This window comes from Microplitis mediator, chromosome 7, assembly GCF_029852145.1.
Source record: "Microplitis mediator isolate UGA2020A chromosome 7, iyMicMedi2.1, whole genome shotgun sequence".
Taxonomy (NCBI): domain Eukaryota; kingdom Metazoa; phylum Arthropoda; class Insecta; order Hymenoptera; family Braconidae; genus Microplitis; species Microplitis mediator.
In genome coordinates this window covers 5,238,783-5,265,288 of record NC_079975.1, presented here as the reverse complement: position 1 = coordinate 5,265,288, position 26,506 = coordinate 5,238,783, and the positions used below count along the sequence as shown (strand labels likewise).

The 26,506-nt window shown below is 29.1% G+C and overlaps 1 protein-coding gene across 4 annotated transcripts in view; it reads left to right on the top strand.

Moving 5' to 3' along the window:
- LOC130672529 (box A-binding factor-like) overlaps window positions 1-26,506 on the top strand; it is a 59,627-nt gene that overhangs the window by 7,905 nt on the left and 25,216 nt on the right. For all 4 annotated transcript variants that reach the window (XM_057477193.1, XM_057477195.1, XM_057477197.1 and 1 more), the window contains exons 2-3: window positions 18,842-19,316; window positions 19,403-20,356. In XM_057477193.1, coding sequence (XP_057333176.1) covers window positions 18,842-19,316; window positions 19,403-20,356 — 1,429 coding nt within the window. The remainder of the gene's footprint in view (window positions 1-18,841; window positions 19,317-19,402; window positions 20,357-26,506) is intronic.

Here is a 26,506-nt window from a genome sequence, read left to right as displayed (position 1 = left end):
AAAAAATTGCCCGGTGTTAAAATAACGCCGCCACCGGTGTAAATATTCTAGACCGGTGTTAAAATAACGCCGTCGCCAATGTAGATATTCTTTACCGGTGTTAAAATATTTTACTTTGTGAATATTTTTACTTACTCGATCATTATACTTGTTTATAGACGATATTTTTTATTAATTTTCATAAAGAACTGCCTTTTTTTGTGTTTTATGATCTTTAAAGTTAATATTCCAAGCGGATGCAATTTACCCCGGTTTTACTCCGCTTTTACACCGGTTACCCCGCTTTAACACCAGTATTTTTAACACCGGTGTATTACCCCTCCCACACCGGTGTAATTTCATTTTTACACCGAGCGGAGTTAAAACGAGTCCATTTTTAACACCGCTCTTTTTACAGTGTATACATATCAGTATATATATTTATGCATACCTACAATATTTTTCCAATGCATACATTTTACCCGAAAAAATTTTTTTGTTACAAAAAAATATCTTTCACCGACGCTAAGATTCGATCTCACTTACTCCGGGTCCGGAACATTAGACTTGCACCTAGAATTGCGTATCTTTAGTCAATATTACATAAATTTAAATTTCAAAACTTTTTATCGTGTCATTAATTAGAACTTTTACTTGAATTTAAAAAAAAAATGGAGTAAATTTTTTTTTACGGAAAAATTAAGGTAGTATTTATAACTTTTTATATGTTCATATATGTGTATATATAATTATGATTATTAGTATAATCTTCGGTGTACGGTAACTTGTTAGTGATATTGTAATCTTTTAGCGACTAAAGATTAGCCAAGGACGTGAAGATAAACGGCATTGTTGCATTTCTTTACTCTCACTCTGACCTGACACTCTCACTGTACTTTTTATCGTGTCATTTACCTTTTGAATGACTATTTAAATCACATTATCTTTAATAAATATAATGATCTATTAATTAATTTATCAAATATTGCGCAGTTGACTTTTACTATTAATGAAAGGAACAACTTAATTTGTTTATATATAATTATTGGATAATAAATATACGACCCACTTGATGAAGTCACTTTAAATGCTTGTCCTCGAGTTGAATAATTAGCATCGTTTTTAAATAATCGCGATACTCTTCGAGGGAGGGCATTAGTAGTCAGTCTGTATTTTAAATGATAACAAACCCGCATAAGGGCAGCTAATGAGCTTTGCTCATCATTTAACCACATGGATATACATATATATTCATATATGTACAAGCAATATACGTTAAATATGTCTACAATAATATATATTTGTATTTATATTTCGTAAAAAGACTCTAGCGTGCCCGCGAACCCACGCAAACTTGTTTTTTGCTTCCGCTCTCGTTTATTTGCCTGGGAAAAATTTTATTTTTTCTTATCAGTAAAAAAAAGTACAAGAGTTTTAACGTCAATTACTTGGTAATTATTTTTATTTTATATTTTTTTTTTAATTAATTAATTACAAATTTTTTTTTTAATAAAATGACCATGCATAAGAGTGGGGTAAAATAGTCATATTAAAAATTCAAAATTTTTATTTTTAAAAACTAAAAATATTTAGATGGTCATATTACCCCAGATTACAAAAATATACGAATTTAAAAAAAAAATTGATCCAAGAAAAAAAATTTTTTTTTTTTGCTTTAAAATTTTTAAAAGACCAACTTACCCCTCCTCAAAAAAATATAAAATTTTCAACAAAATAAAAAACGATTTTAAATTTGATTTCACCCGGTCTTTGATAATTATTAAATTTTTTTTAATATAATTCAAAAAAAAAAATTGAAAATTTTTTAAAATTATCTAGGCATTATCGTCATGATAATTTTCACCCATAAATAATCTTGTAAAAATGACTTAGTAACCAAAAACACATATGTTGTATGTTGCGCTGGCCTAGACATAACCAATTGCTGGGCGTTTAACAATCAATTAATCTTAACAAGCCCCATGAGATATGTTTTCAAGTGTCATGTCACTAAAGATGTTCGTCGAAGATTATTCAAATTATCTGTTTATGAAATACACGTATTTTTTTAAAAATCTCATGGGTATTGAAAACCGCCCCTATACGCCCCTCAACTAATAGTTGTGAGTACTCCATATGTATTTATTTATCTTTTCTTGTATGACTGTTTTCAATATGTATTATATGAGTTAAACACCCGTCAAAATATATTTTACAGTCATAAATAGTAATATATATTACAATTTTTATAAAAATATAATATTCAAATAAGTCATTAATTTATTGGGCGATAAATAAAAATACAAATTTTTTTATTTAATTTTTTTTTTATATTAATAAAATAAATAAAAATAATGAGAGGCACTGGTGAACTTAGAGGGCAAACAATATAACGGATTGTCGCGATATTTTATGAGTTCCATAAGGAAACGTCGAGGTAGTTGATTGTTCTATATACAATATATAATATATATATGTATAACATACATATGAAAGACGATGTAAAGTCGATCAGAAATTACTTCTCAGGTCTCTCATGTGCGTACTACTATACTGTGCACTGGACTATATTCAATCATAGTAATAAAATTTCTCCATTTAGCAATTAATGCAGCAAGCTATTTTAAAATTTTTTTTATGGCTTTGATTTACTAGTTTATTTTGTTATTGCTTATTATACCTTTGTTAAACTTTTCTCAACTAGTGTTTTGATCGGCTGTGCAGTGGTTCTTATTTTTTTATTATTTGTTTCTTTACTTTGACAAGATTTCTTATTATTTTCTCTAATGCTTTAGTCAGCTTACGATTTTCTAGGATATTTTTCACAAATTTTTTATTCAAATCGAATGCAATTTTTTTTCAAATTCTGAAAGTTTCAAAAACTGAAGGGAATCTTGAAAATTTGAATAAAAATTTTAAAACAAATTTGATTTTTATTTTTAAAATACAGAGAAATTCGAAGCAAAATAAGTCCCGATTTTTTATGGTTACAAGGATAGGGCAAGTTGGCCAAACCCAACAGTGCGGCCCATTGAAAATTTTTTTTGATCCCATTCTACCTCAATTTCAACTTTTTCAAATTCTTATTAAAATAATTCAGATCAAAAACTCTTGAAAAATCAAAATTTTCATTTTTACTAAAAATTTGAAATTGTCGCAGTGCCTCGCCTGACCAACTTACCCCATATTTTTCTGCAAACTGTAACGAAGTATTAAAAAAAAAAAATGTCTAGAAATTTATGTCTTATTTAGCTTCAGGAATTTCTATATATATTTTATAAAATAAATATATATGAAAAATTAATTGAAGAAATAAAATTTTTTTTTTAACAACAAAAATTACAGTACTTATGCAAGAGGTAAAATACGCGTGACGTAGTTGTGTTACCAATTCAAATATGTACATAGATTTACTGCGTGACTTTAATATATATATATGTACGTATAAATATATATATATTGGATACTTTGAGTGTATAGTAAACACAACATTAGTATTTCTGCGAACTGATGCCATCTGTACAGAACTAAGTGAACTTTTATTAATTTTTTAAAATAATTATTTTTTATTTTTATTATCAGTATATCATATATATTTATATAATACTTAAAAGATACTACAAGATCTTATATATTGTATAAAATATTTTATCCTATGGAAATTAAATAACTGAAAATAATTAATAATTTCATTCGAAAAAATTTTTTCCCATAGATTTTTATAAAGTCTACGGTCTAGACTAAATAAAAAAAAAATAAGCGTGGCCAGAAAAAAATTTTTAAAAAACATTTATGACTGCTGTATATATTAATGCTTTTAAAAATGTGAGTACTAAGTGAAGAGAGATGCTAAGATATATTTAACACTAAACACAAAAGTTTGTTTATATCCTACGCTTGCGCTTACGTATTTTCCTTTTGGGGCATCGTAAATTCGTAATCCTGTCTGGGCAACAAAGTACCGCCAGTAAAATAATAACGAGGCAAATATTTGTCGTTGTCCTTTCCGACGGTTTTAGATTATAGATATATATAAATATATACATAGTTTCCTTGTTTCTCTCAAATTTTCTAAACCTCTTCCGTTTCTTTTTCGTCATCATGCCCATAAAACCGCAAAATATATCCTTGTATACTAATACCGTAGTATTTTCAGAAACTTAAGTGGTCTTAAGTATTTTCTTACTGCAATTTTAAGTTTTCGTTTACTATATATATGATATACTACGAAATTTTATTTTTTGACTGTATTTTTATCAAGAAATTTTATTAAAAATTGAAATTTTTTTTTAGTTATCAAAAATTAATTAACAAATTTTGATTTATATAATTAGAAATATTTTGGCAGTTAATTAAAATTTCAGAGGACCTGAAAAAATATCATTTAGATCTACACTAAAAAATCGGGAGTGAATACGGATTTAATTTAAATCCGAATTCACTTTGTCACTCGGAATTCGGGAGTTTAAAAAAAATCTCTTCTTATACGAAGTAAATAAAGAGTCTGTTTTTTTAGATGAGTGATTTTGGAGTGATCGAGATTTTATTTAAATCCGCGTTCACTCTGATTCGGAATTTTAATTTTAAAATTTACCCTTGGGGTAAATTTCACTCCAAGAGGATTAAATAAATAAACAATAATCCGCTCCGCGTTCATCCTGCGAAATTTTGACGGTGGAACTGTCACCTAAACCCGAATCTTAACTTCACTTTCGTATAGATTTTTAATCAAATCCTAATTGTGAGAAATGGGAAAAAATAAACTAATATTTCAGTTGATTTTTAAAACGTTTTTGAAACTTGAAAAATTTTGGAAAATTTTGTTTCACTTTTGTCTAATCAAATTTGAGCAGATTCAGCTCATATCGATAATTAAATTTTGAGTTTGAAGTTTTTTCAAAAGTATAAATAATTGGAGAAAAAAAAAATATTTTTCAAATGTCAAAAATGTCTAAAGTCCAGAGCAATTTTTTTAAATTCTAATCAGAGTTTCTGAGGACTTGTATTACAGTAGATATCGAAATCCTCAAAAAATTACGCTGAATTTCGTGACAGTCTACTATACATTTATTTTTATTTACAAGTATTGTTATTTTATGAGACGTAGATTTTATTATCACTTGGGCCAGGCTAGGAGTCCGGTACGAGCCAAAACCGGATGTCCGCCTGCTCAGGATGTGACGTCAGTCTCGTGGCAGTTAAAGACAGAAGAGAGAGAAAGTGATAGACCGAGGGAAAAAGAACAAGAGAGTTAAAAAATGAAAGTGTACATTATATTTTTTTATAATACATCTACACACAATATATATGTACATATATATACATATATAGATGAAAGCCTCGCCGTAAAGCTAAGGCGCAAACATTAGCCCCTTTAGCTCCAATGTTTAGTACACAATCTTTCGGCGAACGATCTTTCAGGTAGTTTTCATTTCACGCACTCTCTTTTATAAACTTCTGCCTCATATATATATATATATATATATATATATATATATATATATATATATATATATATTCTTCTCTTTTTTTTATTTTTTATGTTTATTTTTTTATTTTTTCACTTCTCTTATTTCGTTTCCATTCAATCCGTTCATTCATAAGTTTAGTTTACCAACAATTCTTTGAATAAATTTTTTTAAACAATAATATATACAAATATATACATATATATTATATATATTTATCAAAAATTTATTTATTAATATGAGTAATTATTTTTCATAATAAAAAAAAAAATAAATCCAAGTTTTCGGAAGGATTATTGGGATTTATTTTAAGACGGTTCTGTTAAATCCTTTATTTAATGAGCAGGAAAAACAATAAATATGTAAATGTATGAGGATATGTTTGTATATTTACTAAATATAGACTATAGGCTGTAAGAAAAATATTTATTGTTATTATTTTCAAGAAAAAGTTAAATATTTCAGTGTCTTATTTGCTTAACTGGCTTGAGTGTCTGAAAACTGTGACAAAAGGACATGAGTTCTTCAGAACAATGCCGACGTGTCAAAGTTAGACCACGAGATCAAATAAAAAGTCGTTGCCACTCAAAATTTTGAGAAAATAAAAATAATAAGTTTTTCTTGTGCCGAAATTTAGTTTTTTTTTATCTACAATCCTTGCATAAATATTTTTCAAAAATATAGATTTGAATATGTATATATGTGTATGTACTTTTCCTTTTATTTAGACTAAAGCTGGGTAAGATGAGCCGTCTTAAGAAATAATAGTAAAATTTTAGCTCTTTTTCTAATGCAAGTTCATGAGAATTTTGGTTTGAAATTATTTATTGAGTAAGTGTTTGATGAAAATATTTCAAAAATGTCGGTAATTGGGGAGGAGGGGGCAAAGTAGGCCCCTTAAAATTTTCTATACGCCAATAAATTCGGACGGATAATAAGCTTATCGAAATTTCTTATATAATGAGGGCTAAAATAGACCACCAAAACTGCTCATTAAATATAATTTATTAAGAAAGTTAAAGATAACAAAATTTATATCGCAGCAGACTATTAAAATGACTTTTATATTATTAAAATACGATTGTTTCATAGTTATTTGCAAATATCACACTTGTAAAGAATAAAAAATATCAAATCTGAAATTTTTTAGAGGGCCCACTTTGCCCCTAATTTTCGATTTTTCAATTTTAATGGACGCAGCATAATGAAGTGAAAATAAGTATCAAGGGTCTAAAAAGAAGTAAGCGCGTAAAACAAATTAATGATATTATATTATTTTCCTCATGGGGCCGACTCTGCCCCCTCTCTCCTAAATATTATTAAAATTAATTTTTAAATTTTAAACAGATTCATTTTATACAGTCGACTATACCTGTCATAAGCCTGGTTTAGGGGACGCAGGGGAAATTTTTCTTGTAATTTCAGTCTTCCCACTACCGTGCGTTTAGTTTTGTTCTCGACTACCCGTTATAAGCCTGATTTATTTTATATCATTTTAAACGTCATATTTACATTTTGTTACATACGCGACTATCCCGATTTTCCTGGTGCTTATAGCGCTAAAATAAACACTAATCTTTTTACATTAATAATAATTTAAATGCAAAAAATTATAATGATAACGGTATTGATTACAGTAATAATTAAAATAATAATTTTATTGATCAACTTAATGCTCAAAAAACTTTTCAATTGTAACAGAAGCTTTGGATGTAATCCATGATTATAATTATGAATAATAAATTATATTTTACTTAATAATGATTAAATTATTATCCGCGAAACATAGATAGTAAATTTTCATCATTAATTTTGATATTTTTTCCTATTGTTAGTTTATAATTTAGACAATTTTAACCGAGGCTTATAACGGATTCTCTAGTACGAAACTCTTTAGAGTGGTTAAGTAGGGAAACCGTTTAGACTCAGTGATTCCCGATTGAGGGGAAGAGGCTTATAAAGAGCAGGCTTATGATGGGTAGTCGACTGTATTTTTAATAAAAAACCAGAAATAAATTTCCAGTGAACAAAAAAAATTGTATTAAAATACTTGTGACTTTTATTAGTAGTAAAAGAAGTTAAAAAAATATATAATAAAACTAAGTGTCAATATACAATATTTATCTAATCAATAATTGGGACATTTACTTAATACATATTTTTATCACAAAATAATCCTCAGTATAGAAGAAGAAAAAAAAGTTGATTTTTTTTCTTATCAATTGCAAGTTAGTTTTATTCCCTTAGATAATTTATTTAGTCATGAGATTTTTTAAAAAATTTAGGGACTCTCTCTTTTCTCTACTAAATTATTTGTTTTTTAATTTGAAAGTACAGAAAAAATTCATCAATAAATTTAAAGATTTAACGTCTCGAATTTTATCGTCCGTATGAAGATCGGACTTATCAGTAAAAAAAAAGTGAAAAAATTTTTTTTTTACATGTATGTAAGTGTGATTTGAATCGGTAAGAAGTTTATACGAAGTTATTACCCTCTTTTTATTTTATAAATCGTCTACTAGTGGGGGTGAGAAGAGTAACCGTCCCCTCGCGACCTTTGACTCGCGATGACTGATTTATGGACACTCTTGAGTATTTCTTGGCCTCATTTTCATTTTTATTTAAGTCTTGTTATACTCACACTTGTTACTAATATCGAGTGAGATTTATTCTCTTAAAATTAACGATATCAATCACAATATTCATGTAATTTTAAAAATTCAAAGATACTTAATAAAAAAAAAAAAATAATAATTATTGATAAAATTATTTTTTTCGCTATTTCATAAGTTTAATTTTAATCTAAAATTTTTATTAAACTGCGAAATAATTTATATTACATAGAGATAAATTTGCAAACCTTATCACTTATCAATTTTTTATTTTGACATAAATAAGTCTTATCATTTTTAAATTACTGTAAAGATGGTTATAATTATTTTTTAATCATCATTTTAAATATTTTTAATTATAAAAATAAATCGGACTATCAATTTATGTACTCAAAAAAAATTTTTTTTTTTTTAACATTTTTTTAAAAAACTGAAAAATTGTTTAAAGATTTTTAATTCAGAAAAGAAAAATAATTAATAATTATTATCGAGTAGTTAATGAAAATTTTTTATAACCAGCGATTAATCGCATTTTATTATTGAAGTATTAATTTTTTTAAATTAATACACAAAAAAAACAAAAGGGTTTTTGCCCACCACAGAGTTCCAATTTTTAACATCAGTGGTCCTTCCAAGGTAAAGGGATTGAAGTTTTACCCGGTGGTTTAGTTGATTCCCTTTAGACTAGAGTCTAAAGATTACATTACGTCTCTCCCTTGATAGGACCCACCCTCCTGATGTAAGTGGTCCGAAGTGCTACCTCTTTATCCATTATTCGATATCGATAGACCGCGTCGTAATAATGGTTTACTACCTATGGTAGTAGAGTCGAGGGTCGTCAAACATTGCTAATTATACTTGGAAATATCTAAGGAACGGCTTAGAGACGAGCGAGGATTCGTCATGATTTGACGGATGTCCCCGAGAACCGATTTTAATTTGTGCGATCTATCGGGCAATTCAAAAGCTTTAGCGCGGGAATATTTGAATTTCACTTTATAATTATTTTTAAAAGTAATTTAGATTATTTTTCATTCAAATAAAAATTATAAAGTAAGAAATCTATGTGCATATATATATAGAAATACATAAGTATATACATATATCGAAGTATAAAAGTATATATATATATATATATATATATATATATATATATAAACACTGATAGAAGGATTTCTTAGTATTTAAGAAACCCTTCTTAAACATCATTTCTTTGTATTCAACAAATATTTCTTACTATTTAAGAAATGATTGTTTAATAGTTAAGAAATCATGCCTTAAGAAATTATTTCTTAACTATTAAACAATCATTCCTTAAATAGTAAGAAATATTTGTTAATTACAAAGAAATAATGTTTAAGAAATGGTTTCTTAAATACTAAGAAATCTGTTGTAAATGCTAAGAAATACTTCTATATATATATATAGATATACATTTATGTTTATTTTATTAATTTGAATGAAATCAACAAAAGGATTACCCACCTTGCGGTGGGTAATGAGATGAGAGTTACCTATTGGCTACGACCAATTCCTATTCAGTATAGAGATTGCATTACGTCTCTCCGAATAAGACTCATCTCCTCGACGTAAGTGTTCCAAAGTGCTGCTCACTAGACCCGATTTTGTTGTTATGACCACCAGTGGGTTATTGTATTACTACAATAATGAGAGCGGGTCGGGCCGATAGATACTCCGAAAGTTAATTGGAAATATCTACCGGCTCACTAAGAAAGCAGGATCATGTATGAAGCCTGAAGCAGGGCGCGTGCGCCACTAAACTGAGTGGCAACACCAGGATCACTTACATCAAGCCTTAGGTAATCCGTCATGACTGGACGGATTTGCCCGAAACGCCTGTTTAATTTCTTTTATATATTCAAACTATACTATTAACGAGTACATGCGAGAAGAATTTATTTAGTGACATCTATTAGCTAATTCAGAAGTTTTGGCGCGGGAATATTTGAATTTCAGTTTAAAAATAATTTAGATTATCTTTTATTCAAACAAAAACTTTGAAGCAAGAAATCTATATATATAAAATTTATAAGGTTCAAATAAATATCTTATCGAAAATGCAAAATTATGTTAAGATTATTAGTTAATTACTCTAGAATAATTAATAATTATCATTGAGTAAATAATTAAAATTTTTTTAAATTAGCAAACGATTATCTTTTATTTAATTATTAAATTTAAATAATTAACTAATGTAATATTTTAATTAATTGTTTTTAAAAATAATTAATAATTATTATTAAAAATATTAACTAATTTTTTTTATTAATTTAAATTCATAAAAACAAAAGGATTACCCACCTTGCGGTGGGTAATGAGATGAGAGTTACCTATTGGCTACGACCAACTCCTATCCGGTATTGAGATTGCATTACGTCTCCCCTGGATAGGACTCATCTCCTCGGCGTAAGTGTTCCAAAGTGCTACCCAATATTTGTCTAACCTCGCGGCGGGTTACTACCCCTCCCCCGGCTACGAAGAAAGCAGGGTACATCCCTGGAGCAGGGCGTGCCCTGATTGGGTATCGTTCGGAACACTCACGTCGAGCCTTAGGTAATCCGTCATGACTTGACGGATTTGCCCAAGGGTCTTTATTTAATTTTCTTTATATATTCAAACTTCACTACTAACGAGTACTTGCGAGAAATATTTATTTTGTGCCATCTATCAGCTAATCCAGAAGCTTGAGCGCGGGAATATTTGAATTTCACTTTTAAGAAAATTTATATTATTTTTTATTTAAATAAAAATTCTAAAGTAAGAAATTTATATATAAAAATCAGTACATATAAAATTTATAAAAGCTTTTTTTCAATATATATATATATAAATAATTAAAAATATACAACACGAATAAACATTTTATTAAAAATGTGTAATCTTATGTTAAGATTATTATTTAATTATTCAAAAATAATTAATAATAATTATTGAGTAATTAATTAAAATTTTTTTTAACTAGCGAATAATTCTATTTTATTAAATTATTAAATTTAAAAAATTAATTACTCTAATATTTTTATTTATCATATTTTAAAAATAATTAACAATTTTTATTACACGGAAAAAAAGAAACTTTAAAAATTAATGTTTGAAATTATAATTCGGAATGTGGGTATCACTATAGAGAATTTTAAAATTCTAAACAATAAATTTATAATATGTGTCATAAATTTTCAATATTTAAGTTACGATTTTTGAAGTTCAAATATTAATTTTCCTGCATAGAAAATAAATTTTAATATTTATGCTATAATTATTTTCGTTCCAATTGTAAATTAAAGAATTACCATTTAGAATGATACAATTTACTGACCACTTTATTATTATATATCTTGTCATTTTTCAATTTATATAGTTCATTTTTTCCGTGTAAAAACATTAACTAATTTTTTTTATTAATTTAAATTCACAAAAACAAAAGGATTACCCACCTTGCGGTGAGTAATGAGATGAGAGTTACCTATTGGCTACGACCAACTCCCAGCCGGTATAGAGATTGCATTACGTCTCTCCGGATAGAACTCTTCTCCTCGATGGAAGTGTTCCGAAGTGTTACCCATTACCCTTGCTTTTTACGTCTTTGACCACCGGGGGTATTTTTGTTTGCTGCGTAGTTTGTTTCTCTCTTCAGCAGGGCGGGGCCGGAGATATTTCGAAAATTAATTGGAAATACCCACGGCCCACAGAACGATAGGGTCATACGACCCTAAAGACTGGGTAACACTTAGAACTCTTACGTCGAGCCTTAGGTAATCCGTCATGACTTGACGGATTTGCCCGAGGGTCTTTATTTAATTTCCTTTATATATTCAAACTTTACTATTAACGAGTACCTGCGAGAAGAATTTATTTAGTGCCATCTATCGGTCAACCCGCAAGCATTAGCGCGGGAATATTCAAATTTAATTTAAAAAATGTTTTAAGTTATATATATATATATTTTAATATAAAAGGTCTTATAATTTAAAAGTAGTCGTCAGTGGCGCTCTAGTTCAATACAAGAGAGAAAAAAAAATGTTATTTAAACCAATACGACCTCTTATACACTTGTCACACGTTTTAAAAAAAAATACCGAAGACTACCCGCTGGGTTTCTCATATTACACCTCGCTGTCTGTGTTACGTTCGTTCGCAGTTCGGTTTAAACTGTTGTCCCGATCCCTAATATAATGTAATATATATGTATGCTATATACCACACTCACGTTACATTTAAAACAAGATGTAGAGGAGAAAGTAAAAAAATCTTTATAAATTTAGGAGGTCCTCATTTTTATTTCAAGTGGTCAGAAAAAAATACAGAGACAGAAATTACTAAATTACATTTTTTAAAATATTACTTTACTCTTAACCTTTGAATAATTGATTGCCACTGTATTGATTGGGCGTGAGAAAATCTTGGGGTTTTTTTTCGAACCGTGGAAATTGAGGAATCAATTAACCGGAATTGTAAAATTATTTGATTTATTTTTAATAATTGAATATAATTTAATTTTTTTGTAATAAAATCCTGCCGACAAAGTTTAAAAAGTAAACAGTAAAAGGGTAGAAAAATATTTTATGTAATTTTATTTTCAAAAATAAATAATTGCGGTTCCTTATTTTTCCGGTTTATTTATTACGTAATAGTTAAATAATTGTTTTTCTTAATAGTGATGGAGTAGAGTAATGATCCTAAAATAATAGTTAAATATAAAATAAAGGAAAAAGATGGAAATATTAATACATATATATTTGTTAAGATATATGAGAAAAAAAGAGATAGATTATTTTATTCTCGCCACACTTTAATATTTACTTTCGCGGTCTTTAAAAAAGTCTATTAAAAATCTCAAGCCAAAATTTTGTTTACGTTCTTATATAATAAGAAACTATGGGGATTTATGGGAAACTGGGGTCCAGAACTTGTCTCGCTTCAGAACAAAATTATTTGTGGAAGCAAAATTTAAAAACTTATTTGATTCTATCAATAAAATATGAAAAAATTCACGATTCTGAAACCAGCAGACAGTTAACAATTTTCGAATTTTTTTTCAACGATATAATTTAAAAAAAATAAAAATATGCACGTGTAGAAAATTAAAAAATCTGTAGGTGCAATTTTTCAAATAATTTTTTTTTTTACAGTTTATCGTTTGAAAAAAAAATTCAAAAATTATTAGACGTCAGGTAACTGACGATCCTGAAGTTGACAGACAATCAACAATTTTCGGATTTTCTTTCCAAAAAATCAATTATAAAAAAAAAAAAAAAAAAATATGCATATGTAGAAAATTAAAAAAAGTATATGTGCAATTTTTCCAAATATTTTTTTTTTCATATTTTATTGTTTTTAAAAAAATCCTAAAATTATTAGACGTCGGCTAACTTTGGTATCATAAAAATACGATCTTGAAGTTGACAGTATAAAAAAAAAAAACTAAAAATATGCACATGTAGAAAATTCAAAATCTTAGTAATCGAAGGCAGAATAAAAAAATTTTTTGAGAGACTTAGTCGTGCTGTCAATTTTTTTGTATTAAAAAATGACTTTTGTGAAATCAAACAAAATTAAATTAGGTCTCGCTCTCTGAAAAATTTAATTAAATCCACAATCTAAACAAAACAAAATTTTTTATTTTTCATTCGAAAAAATTTCACTAGTAATTTAAACGATAAAATTTATTACAGCAAATAAATAAATGAATAATCCAACAGTAAAATATATTCATATATTTTTTTACATTATTGTGTATAAAAATGATCAAAACTCAGACATCCCTCTTATGCGGTAAAAAATAAAGGTTAACCCTCTTGACTCCAAACATCACAAGAAATACTTTGAGATTACGGAGAAAACGAGAAAGAAGCGACTGAGAGTCTGGTGTCTGTATAACCATAACTTTTATTACCGATTTTTTCTTCTTCTTAATCATTTTTTCTTATTCTATTCTGCTTCTAAATCCAAATCTTACCGAATTATTATTATTATTATTAAGTTTCTACTCGAAAAGTCATTAATTTAAAACACTACACTCACAATACAGTAGACATTTACAAACTCTCGAAAGCCCATTAAATTATTATATACATATATATTTTTTAAAATTTTACTACTAAATTTCCAGTAGCATTAAAAAAAACTAGAGTTTAATAATAAATTGCGTCACAGAGGAAAATATTTTCATATCTTATTTTTTTTACCAACAAATAAATTTAATATTAATAATTAATGAGCAGTAGATAAACAATAATCGTTTTACTTGATCAGTATAAATATTTGGATGCTGCTAAAATAATTACGTGATAATATATATTATATTTAATTACTTATTTACTTGCATTATGTCCAAAAAATATCTACGGATTTTGAATTATTGATGACTAAAAAAAAAAAAATTATTGTTTAATTGCCAATAAATATTATTCTGCATTATAAATAAAATAATTTATTGTCGGGTTTTGGTTAAACAGATTTTATGCAAAAAAAAAATATATATATAATTACGGAGAAATATATATGAGAGGAAAGAGGGACATGGTCCAGAGTTCATTAGGGATCATTGCTACTGACTCTCATCGTTTCTTATACTTCATTTATATTTAATACATATATAAATATATGCGTGTAGTAATATTTTTATTGACTTCAAGCTGATATATTGTGACGTTACTAAACTTGAATTATTTTATTTTAAACCTCGCGAATTTATGTAAAGAAAAAAAAATTTATAATGAAGAGAGGAAAAAGTATATTTATAAAAATGAAGATGAAGAAACATTTGAGATAAACAAGTTTAAAATTTAAAAAAGTTCATTAAACAGTTATTGATGACCCGTACTCCCCTTATGTTTTTTTTATTGACTTAATTATAATTTATTTATTTATTTATAATTGTGCGGATTGCAATAAATATTTTAAATTAAGTAAAAAAATTTAACTTAACAATAATTATAAGTATGATTATTTTATTCCATAGAGGAGATACATTGACCCCTACTATAGAGGGGAATTCACAATAATGTCACTTGCGGACAATAAAATAGTCAAAGTTTTGAGATATTGCGGAAAAACTTGAAGGGAAAATAAATTTAAACTTTAAATTACTTTTGTAAAATTTTTGTGATTGGTTTGAAAAAAAAAGTTTACAGTAACTGAAAATTTACTTAAAAGTTTTTTACATTTTTTTTATTTGAAAAAATTGTTATTTTAATTTTTGGTAAATTTTAAAATTAGTTTCATTTATCGTTGATAAAAAATAAAAAGATTAGATTTTTTTTTTCTCTTTGGGGTAAAAAGAGGTGGGGCCGTGATTATAAAATTTACTGAATCCTTAACACGTGTGCGCTTAAATGATCTGTGTGACTCCTCAGGGGTCATTTGCATTTTTTCGAGAAGCAAAAGAAACTTAAACGTCCGTTTAACCATCAATATAAACACGTTTTACTGCGTATTAACTTTAACAATAACAAGAAAGTCTCTAGGGGACAGTTAGTGTTTTTAAAATATTTATCTGTCATTATTTTTAAGCGTCTAAGATCATTGGTCACTCACCAGTATCCAATCCCTACTATATATTTTATTTACTGAAATATTTTCCGATAATTATTCATTACTTTACTGACTACACTGTAAAAAATTGTTGCATTTAAATCCAAATTCATTCCGTCACTCGGAGATGCGGAATCAATAGGGAGTTTTTTTTCTAGCAGAGTGATCTGGATTTTATTTGAACCCGCATTTACTCCGATTCGTAGTTTTAATATTTAAATAAAATCCCCGGAGTGACTTTTACTCCAAGTGAATTCAGTAAATACGCTTCGAATTTCATCCGTGTTCATTGCGAAAATTTTTTACAGTGCATAAATAAATTTATTGTCAATCAGATTTTGAATCTATCAAATTATTATTCTAATAAAAAGTCAGCGGGTAAATTTCGATATTTTGAAAATATTTAATTATTTATTACACGCAATTTGACCTTAAAAAATCACCAATTCTACCCTATACATTTATCTTGACGAAATGTATATAATTGGTTACTTAAATAAATATACAAATTTATATACTTTTTTTTATGATCCTGAAGTTAGCAGACAATTCAAAATTTTTGGATTTTTTTTTGAACCATTAAATTTGAAGAAAAAAAAAACTAAAAATATGCACATGTAGAAAATTTAAAAAACTACAGGTGCAATTTTTTCAAGTATTTTTTGTTTCTGGTTTATCGTCTAAAAAAAAATCCAAAAATTATTAGACCTCTGCTAGCTTTAGTATCATTATTTTTTACTGGTTAAATATCTGTAGATATTTGAAAATTTATATCTTTTGAAATTTTCGCGGGGTAAAATTCTGAAGTCAATTTTCAATTCTTCTTTACTTAAAAAAAGTATAAAAATATTTTGCACTCAAGTAAAAAATGTTATCAAAATTTTCTAAAAAAAATTTAATGGCAAATAATTAAACTTATTAAAGCAAAATTTCGCGGAATTTATTTAATTACCAGCTTGGTATCTAATGAGAAAAAAAATAAAATATAAACACACAAGTGTGTGTTGATTAGTTAAAATAAAAAAGTAGGAAGTTAATGAAATATATAAAGAAGGTGATGCAGAGATTAAGCATATCTTTATAATGCGGGATGAATGGACTTGCCCGATTGTCGCTATCTCTATTTTCTACTCAAGAAGCTATCATAGCAATACACGATGATTACAGTACGTAGTATATAGTAACGATAGCAAACTTACGCATGCTGATTTCGTATTATGTCATATCGGATATATATGGCCTAGGATATCCTAATCTTTTTTAACCAAACGTCCTTGTGATAATTTACAATCTTTAATAATGATAGTACACATCATGCATATATATATACATTCATATACATACACATACATATGTACAAATAGATAAATAGATATATATAAATATGTCTACAAAACAATAACAATTTTTTTTTTCAATTTTTACCCCTACCAAAATAAGTAGAAGCAAAAAATTTTTTAAACAAAAATAAATATGAGTAAATTCAACTTGCGCTTAATATGTGCAATTTATTCAAAAGTATATACATATATACATATATATATATATATATATTATATATGGAAGTGGGTAAAGAATATAAAAGGGAAACATCTGGTATGTTATCAGCAAATTTAGTAACTGTTATACATATATATATGTATATATGTATATATATTTTAAAAAGTCTAGCACCCGGCATTTGTAGACAATTCATATATTCATAACCAACACCTTGTTCACCTGAGTGTCAAGAGCTTTATTATTCATAAAAAATTAAAAAAAAAAAAAAAATACACTTAAGTTAGACAGGAAGTTTATTAAAAAAAAAAAAAAAAAAAAAAAAATTAGTTAATAGAAGTCAGTCATTGAACTGAGACGGACAACATGGAATTTAATGTGACGTCTTAAGATAAAGCTTTCATTGAATCAGTTGAAATCTTATGGAGACTTAAGACTTAATGGAGGACTGAGGACTGAGGAATGAAAAATAACGAATTAAATGGAATTTAATAGAATGATTTCCTCTACTACTATACTTTTCTTTACTTATACTCAGTGCTGTCGTACACTTTGGACGTTGATGCTCGTCTTGTGTACATAAAGGATGACAGAGACTGTTTTTGTACACTCTAGAGATGATAAGGCCTTAACCTTTGTCCTCTATGCCTCCTACATTTATTTTTATTACACATTCGTATTCATATTCGTATTTTTTATTTGAGAAAAATATCCATGTATATTTATTCTTAATGAAGATTTAAATTATAAACTTTTGAAATTCATTTAATTGTTAAATATTTTATACTTAAAAATATGGCTTATTATCGTAATGCGGGCCTGACCTTTCCAATTTGATTAGGTAACGTCAATAAGGTTAACTCAATGTTAAAAACTACTTTTCATACTTTCTTTTTATATATACATTAATTAATCAATTTAATTTTAATTAATAATAAAAATTTTTTTTTATATACTCTGTAAAAAAAACCGGGGTAAGTCCAGGTGGTGTAGGTGTTAAAATTTTCGGTGTTCAAAAAATTTCACTTTGTTACAATATTTTTCGGTGTTAAAATATTTTACTTTGCGAATATTTTTACTTACTCGACCACTAGGAGTTAGACAGAATTTTTATTAATTAATTAAATTATTGGTGATTGAAACAGTGGGCGTAAGATTGTGTAATTTTTAACTAATTACGTACAGCACAAATAATTATTTTCAAAGTATATAGCAAATTTGAATTTTCCTCCAGATAATATTCATTAAATTTTTATATTTTTTTCGATGTAATAGATCTTTTTTTCTAATTTTTATGTGTAGAATTTTTTTTTACACCGATTTAACACCAGTATTTTAACACCGCCAAATTACACCGCCTACACCAGTGTTATTTCATTTTAACACCGCGCGGTGTTAAATTGAGTCCATTTTTAACACCGCTCTTTTTACAGTGTAGTTTTTGCCCTTTCATTCTCTATATATTTATATATCATACATAAAAAAACAAAAAAAATTTTATCTCACTTCTTTTAAAAATTTTTTATTTTTTACATATATATAGACTTTACTAAACAAGCTATATATATATAAATACATAAACTATGTACTAGTATAAGAGATAACAGACATATTTATAAGGCAACATAGCAACAGTTTTGTTAAAAAACTTATGTTAAAAAAAATTTGTAACTCGAATTTACAATTAAAACCTCAGTTAATTAAGACGAATTTTTTTTTAATTTACAGCAAAATTATCCGAGTACGTAGAAAGTACTGAGGAAGACAGGAAAAGTATAAATGGCAGTGAAAATTTGATAGCCGACCCCGCATTATTAAAAATAGTCGACGCTGTCTGTTTGACAGATCAAGAGAGACATGATCAGCATCAAGATCAACATGAGCTGTCAGATAGCAATCATGACTTACACGCTCATGATCATGATCAGCAGCTTCCTGATCATGACAATCAACTACTCGATCACAAAAGTCATGATCAGAGTTTATCAGAACTACCAGATCATCACCAGCTAAAGCAAGAATTAAATTACCCAGATGGCGGGGATACCGTGGGCGTACTGGAGGCGGTCCGACCGGAAATTGAAAATGGCGTCCTGGTCGAAGCAAACACTGAGCCAGTGTCTTTTGTCCTTTCATCAAAGGACAATTCTTACACAATACATCACACCTTGGACTATCAGTCGCCCCACATCATAATGTCCAGGTATAGTATTTACAAAATTTCTATTGTTCGCTTTTTGCCTAATAATTACACCATGCAAATGTTAATCTATTGTTTATAATTACTAGGGATTATTTGGTAGTCGGGTCTCCTTACGGAGTCAGTCATGAAGAGGATCATCATCATCACCAACAAACACCTAATTCCCTCCATCAGCATCACTTACACGATCATCAGCAGTATGGCCAGCAGCTTGTCGGTAGTGGGAGCAGCGGCGGGGTAAACGAGGTACCGATCCCTGAAGGAGGGGATAGACATCCGTCTGAGGTCTCGCTCACAACAGAGGGAAATCATCGAGTTAGTAGTCACATGCCTCACTCTACGATGCATCGGCACGCAACTGAAACGCTCTCACAGTCAGTAGAACATCACCAACATCAACATCAGCAGCATCAACACCAACATCATCAGCATCAGCATCAGCATCTGAGTGATCCCTCATTGATACGACATCTACAAGTGCCACAACATCATCATCATCATCAAGAGGCTGCTGAAAGGGTCAGTGGAATTGTCGCGGCCATGAGAGGATCACGTAGTGAATATTCACCATTGGGTGTAATGTTTCCAAATCTATCTATGGCCGGTTCTACGGCTGGTTCCGTTGATGTTTCTAGTGCTCAGCATTTGGATGAAGTTCTACCAGAAGACCCGTACTTGTCACATCATATCAGAGGTTCTAGTGGTGGTGTATCGCCGAGTAACGTTAGAACTGGAAGCTCACCCGGTTCTAGTCGCAGCCCTCGTGATGACCAGGGATTATCACCCCATCGATCATCATCCGCGCACGTAAATAATTCACAGACAGACGACGGGTACAGTCCCAATGACCAAAGCAGACTGCAAAATTTTACTCATCTGACTTCGATGCAGCCACCTGGTGTCCATCAATCGCTTCAGGACTCTGATCGCGTTTCGGATTTATATATGGTTTCAATTTACAATCCTGCGGCTACTCCACATCATCATACTGATCATGATCAACCTCCGACTTCTCATTCCCCTTCTGGACCACTTTCCAGGTAGGTCTTTTTTTCTTTTTTAATAAAATGGAAATTTTTGTGACTTGCAAATGTTCACTTCTTCAAACAGAAATCCATTGATCTGGAAAAAATTTTTGTTTACAATCCGCGGTCATATTTCTGGCACGAATCGTGACTTTGATCAGCGTGATACTTTTTTTAAATTTTATAGACATTTCGAGTTCGAAATTCTTTACTATTTGTTTTATCTCATTGTTTATGATCTTCTTTGGGTCAATCAATTTTTTTACTTACCTTGAGCTGCCAAAATTACGAACAATTTTTTTTATCAATAAATTTGTCTAGTAAAATTAATAGTTCGATAAAATAATAAATAACGAGTAACAAAAATACGTTTTAAGCCACGGAGAAAAATGCAAGTCAAAATTAAATAATAATTACAATCGCAATGAAAGATTTTTACAATTTCAAGATTACTTCTCGGATTGTAATTTTTTTTTCAAATTTAGTAAAAATTCTTTGACTTCTTTCTCCGTGCAATATGAAATATTAATTTATGCTGGTGTAGACAGTAATTTAAATTGAATTTGTTTATAATTATTCTTATAAAGAATAGCTCAGGAGAATTGAAATATTAATAGTATAGCTTTCATTTCCAAAGAACCCATTCGGCCACCACATGACTTAAATTAACTAATGTGTGTGTCATTAAAAACTCATATACTGCGTCATCCATCAGGCAATTATGGAGACATATTTTAGGTAACTCTAGGCAACTAATTTTTTGAAGTCACTTTACTTTTCTAATGGTCACGGATAAGGATCATTACTTGAACGCGTTGTTAAAAAAATTTCTAGTTACTTATTAGTTGCATAACTTTGTAATTATTAATTTTTTCGTTAAATTACCGCGGAGAATTAGTCAACTGATAACTGGAGATCCTATCGCTATGGCGGTGTTATCAGTTTTTAATTGTCATTTGGACAATTACTCATTTTAAGTATTTTTACTTTTTATTTCTATAAGTGTTTTGTAAAAAAGAAATTTTCGTTGGGACAACTCCCGTACTCACGTTATATACCAGTTTTTTTTTATCAAAAATTTTTATCTGATACTGATGTTTGGGTCTATTTAATTATTTGTATCTTGTTAATAGACAGTTAATGTGTTGAATTTACTCAGTCCTTTAAAAATAATTTTTTATCCGATTCAGGGATAAGTGATTTGGATATAAGTGAAATTAAAAAATAAAACTAATGATTCTACACAAAAAAATTGATGTAAGAAAATTTTGTCTGTGTATGTCAGTAAATCTGATGACAATTGATTACAATATGACAGTTTTCAGTTTATAATTTTTTTAAAACCATGTGTGCGGTCAAAATTAACTCACCTGTCAAACAAAATTGAAACGTCATAAGCAAACTATATAGATATTTAACACACCATGAAATCCGTTTTAAGTGACTACACAAAATTGTATTAGTTGTTTTAGTTGGTTTTAAAGTTTGGTATCAAGATCTATGGGATTAGTTGACTGGAATCAGTTGTCGTGGTATGAAACTGCTGGAATCAAAAGGGAATGGATCTGAATAATTCTTTAGTAACTTCGGAGCTCTGTCTACTTAGATAGTTTTTTACATCACCTGCATTGGAACTGCGAATTGCAATGCCTTCTTTGTCAGTCGAAATAATCCAAATTCAGACCAATGGAATTCAGCAGGTAGAAACTAATCAGTTCCACTAGAGAAGAATATTATATTACACACCAAGGGAGAAAGTAGGACATTCCAACCCGCGAGTTGGAACAGACCAATAATCTTTAGTGATGTTTATACTACTTTTCACCAGATCTGTGCCTGAAAGTTTAAATTTTTGCCTCTGTTTATGGGAAGAATGGCGCATGCGCTAATTTTTATCATTTGTTTTCTTATAAAAGAAGAGAATGACTTTCTTCTTTCTAAACAGGGCAGGAATTTAAATTTTTAGTGCAGGTAAGTGAAAAAGCCATTGTTTTTCCTGTTAAATTAAGTATCCCGTGTAGGGTTTTATGAATGGCCAACTATCGGACCATGATTGGGTGCCAAGCATACTAGCCTGGCACACTAATGGCAACCAAGATTGGCCGTTCAACGGGTAACGGCTGGAACCTAACTTGGGCCCAGACATGGCAAACTATCATCGGCCGAACATATTCTACTTGAATGGCCCAATGATGATAATTAAAGACGGCCCATAAATAATAAATTTTGAATTTAGAATACGACGTAGAATTTAAAAAGTAAATTTTTTCAACAATAAAACTTGCAATAGTTTAAATAATTAAGCTGAAGATTTTATCGAATATTTATAATAATAAATCAACATAAATTGAATTTCACATACTTATATGTGTAGTAATGTAGTAATGTAATCATTACTACATTATTTATATAATTAAATTATACTAAATTATTTATCTAAATAATAGTCCATCACTATCACTACTAACATCACGATTATCACTAGCACAATAATTAAATTCACCAATACTTTCAATCACTTGATCACTGTGATCAATAGTATTTGATAGTGATTCATAACTTGGAGTTTCGAAATGGTTAACCTCCAAATCTTCTAATTTATTCACCTCATCTCTAACTCCACTACAATTATCGCCACCAATATCATGTACAGACTTTAATTCATAGAGTTTTTTTACTCGATATTAATTGTGCGACATAATAAATAATTAAATAAAATAAGTAATATTTTTTTTTACAATTTCACATAACGCACCACGTGTAGGGAGCGAGATCTTACAATAGACTATAATCTCGACTAACGTCCACAAGTATATGAATCTATAGTCTAGTCGCTAGACTATAGTCTAGTCGCAAAGAAAAAAAAATTAATAATTTAAAAATAACTCGTTTAAATTTCAAACTGAAAAAGAAAAAAGAAAGAATCACTTTTTTTCGGTTAAAAAAAAATAAACAAAATAAAATAAAATAAAGATTTTAACTAAAATATTTTTCTTGATCCCCGACCCGAAAGTACGGACTTTCTGGTCCGTTCTTGCTCCAGAAAGAACGATTTTTGTGGCTTACACGAATTACAGCGCGCTCTAGCGGACTACGTTTATTTTCTGGCTCAGTCCTGTAACTATATTCATAGGCGCGCTTGTGTCAGTATACTCACACTATGAGTTATACACTATAAAGTGTATAGTATACAGTGCCGGCGTACTGACAGCTCAACATAACCAAAAACATAACCAACACTGATCATTTTAAATCGTGATAATTATTATAATTTTTAAGAGTTAATGGCTTTCAACGATTATAACCGTATAAAAATTTTATTAAATAATTTAAAAAAATTAAAACTTCAATTGAAAAGAGGAGAACGTAGTTGTAATTTCACCGAGGTATATAATTTTAAAAAAATTACTTGCAATTGATATCAATCAGAAGTTAAACGAAATTTGTTGAATAAATTCTAGCCTATAAAATTTGAAAATTGGAATTATAAAATTGACATGAAGATTATACTGAAATTTATTTTACAAATTTCGTTCAGCTTCCAATTGAAATCAACTGTAAATAATATTTTTTTAAATCTATATTTATTAAATCTATATTTATTTTTTAAATCTATATTTTTTTAAATCTATATTTAGCGAAATTACGATTACGTATTCCCTTTTTTACTTAAGGTTCTAATTTTTTTTTAATTAATTAATATAATTTTGATACGGTTATGACAATTGAAAATTTTTTAAAATTGGGGGACACTATCTGAGCTCCAGGATGGCCTGCAGGGTCAACTATTTTTCAGATTTTTTTTTTTTAGCCCGCCCCGACCAGCAAAACCTCGGCTTCGCCTCGGCTTTGCAAAAGTTGGGCGGGCCGCCCCCTCCCCCCACCTTTGTCCAAATTTCCGTACTTTCGGTTGGAGATCAAGAAAAATAGTATACAACCCACGGCTAAAAAGTTGGATGCTCTGACGCAAGGAATATAGATGCCTCGGCTTCGCCTCGGCATCTATATTCCATGCACCAGGAAATCCAACTTTCTGGCCTAGGGTAGTAATATACTATTAAATGGATATTTCAATGAATATTTAAATATTTAATAAATACTCCCTGGTGGAAATTTTTCGGAATTTTCTCTGAAAAACTCTGAAAAAGTCTTGAGAACTTTGAAAGAGTCTTTAGAACTTTAGAACTGAGTTTTACAGAGGAAATTCCGAAAAGTTTCCACTAGGGCTTCAATAAATATCTAACTATTTAATAAAATTAATTATAGATTAATTTTTCATCCACTTATAATATAGCACGAAAATTGTGATCAAAATACTGTCAGTCTTCTGTAGCTTACACGGTGAGAAAAATATCGCCAAAATGACTATCCAATGTATCCTCAAATGACGTATCGTCAGAATAACGATTCGTATACCGAATTTAGGAATATACTCTCATATTAATTTAATAATCTATAGAATCGTTAAAATAAAGATACGTGTTTGGGTTAGGTTAAGTATTCGTTTATTTAATTTAACAATACGACGAATAGCCTTTGAAACGATATGTAGTTTCGTTGATATAGGTATCTGTTTCGCCAGCGTGAGGATCCGTATAGATAAATTGGCTATACGGATCATCGTTCTCGGTTGCCGGATGCCTAAATACAGAGTTTGCGCAATAGTCATGTCAGCGATTCATAAAATGCCTAAAATAAGGATACGGATCGTCATTTTGACGATCCACTGTGAGGGTACTCTGTATAGCTGAATTGGCTATACGGCGTATCGTTAAGTAAGATGACTATACAGCGTATAGCCAGAATAGCGATGCGTATACTTAATCTGGCGAAATTTTTCTCTCCGTGTACGACTGGGTTAAGAATGTTTTTTAATCATCGGCAAACCATCGATAATCATTGATTGGTCTACCATCGGCTGGATGACTGGCCGATTGTCTAACCAGTGCCTTAGATACGAAATCTAATTCGATCATCGGCCAACCAAGGTTACCTATTGATCGGCCAGCCATTGGCTGAATGACTGGCCAAGTGTATATACACTGGCGATATCGATACAAGATCCATGGGCCACTCATCAATCATTAATGGCCCAATACTGGTATTTTGATCATCGGCCAATGATTGCAAGCCATTAATAGGCCAGTCATCAGCATTGTTGCATGCCTGGCGGTTCCTATACGGGTAGGGAAAGGGGGTAAATTACTTACAAAAAATTTCAACTTAATCAAATTTGTTTAAAATCCAGAAATTTTATTTTTTTACCTTTTTTAGGGGGTACCCCACTTTGCCCGCAGAAATGAAAATTTTTTTTTACAGCGGTAACTGAAAATTACTTCTATTTATTTTGAATGTCACACTGAGAAAAAATTTCTCTTTGGACAATTAAATTGGTTTTGTTAAATTCTGTTAAACTAAAATTTATTTGGGATAACTAAATTTTATTACGTCAATACAATCTATTTTATCATTTTTAACAAATGATTTAATAGACTCTATTTGGTTGACATTAATATTTCTCTCTCTAAGATAATAAAATCATTTGGTAAAGTTAAGAAAATATTCATTTAATGGACAACTAAACTATTTTATAGTGCCAACAAATCCAAATATTAAAGCAAAATATTATTATATTAACTCTAATAAATATTACTTAGACACTAAAAAATATATTCATTTAGAATAAATATATATATTTGTTCGAGGTTAATAAATATATATTTGAACCTAATGATTATTGATTTAAAAAGTTATGGTGTTAGGCAGCAGCAGCTGGAGTAGTTCGATGCTCGCCACTAGATCGCGCCCACCATTTGTGGTGTCCCTGGTAAGATACTTATTCCAGAGTTTTTATATTCACCAGCTTGAAGCATTCATGGGACGGGTTATCCTCTGAAGATTATTGATTATAGAGGTATCCTGTATTACACTTGGTGATATACTTGGGATTATTTGTGCAGTGAATATTCACTGATTGAAGTACTTTTCACTGATTCATTTTAAGAGAAGACCTAAATGTGAATAGACTCCAGGCATTCAAACTCCCAGTATCAGTGCAAGTAATTCGGGAAATATAGCGCACATAGTACAAGATAAAACATGTTTTCAAACTTCGGATGATGTCAGTACGCTTTCACCCTCGTCTGAAATCGTCGTTTTGTCCCT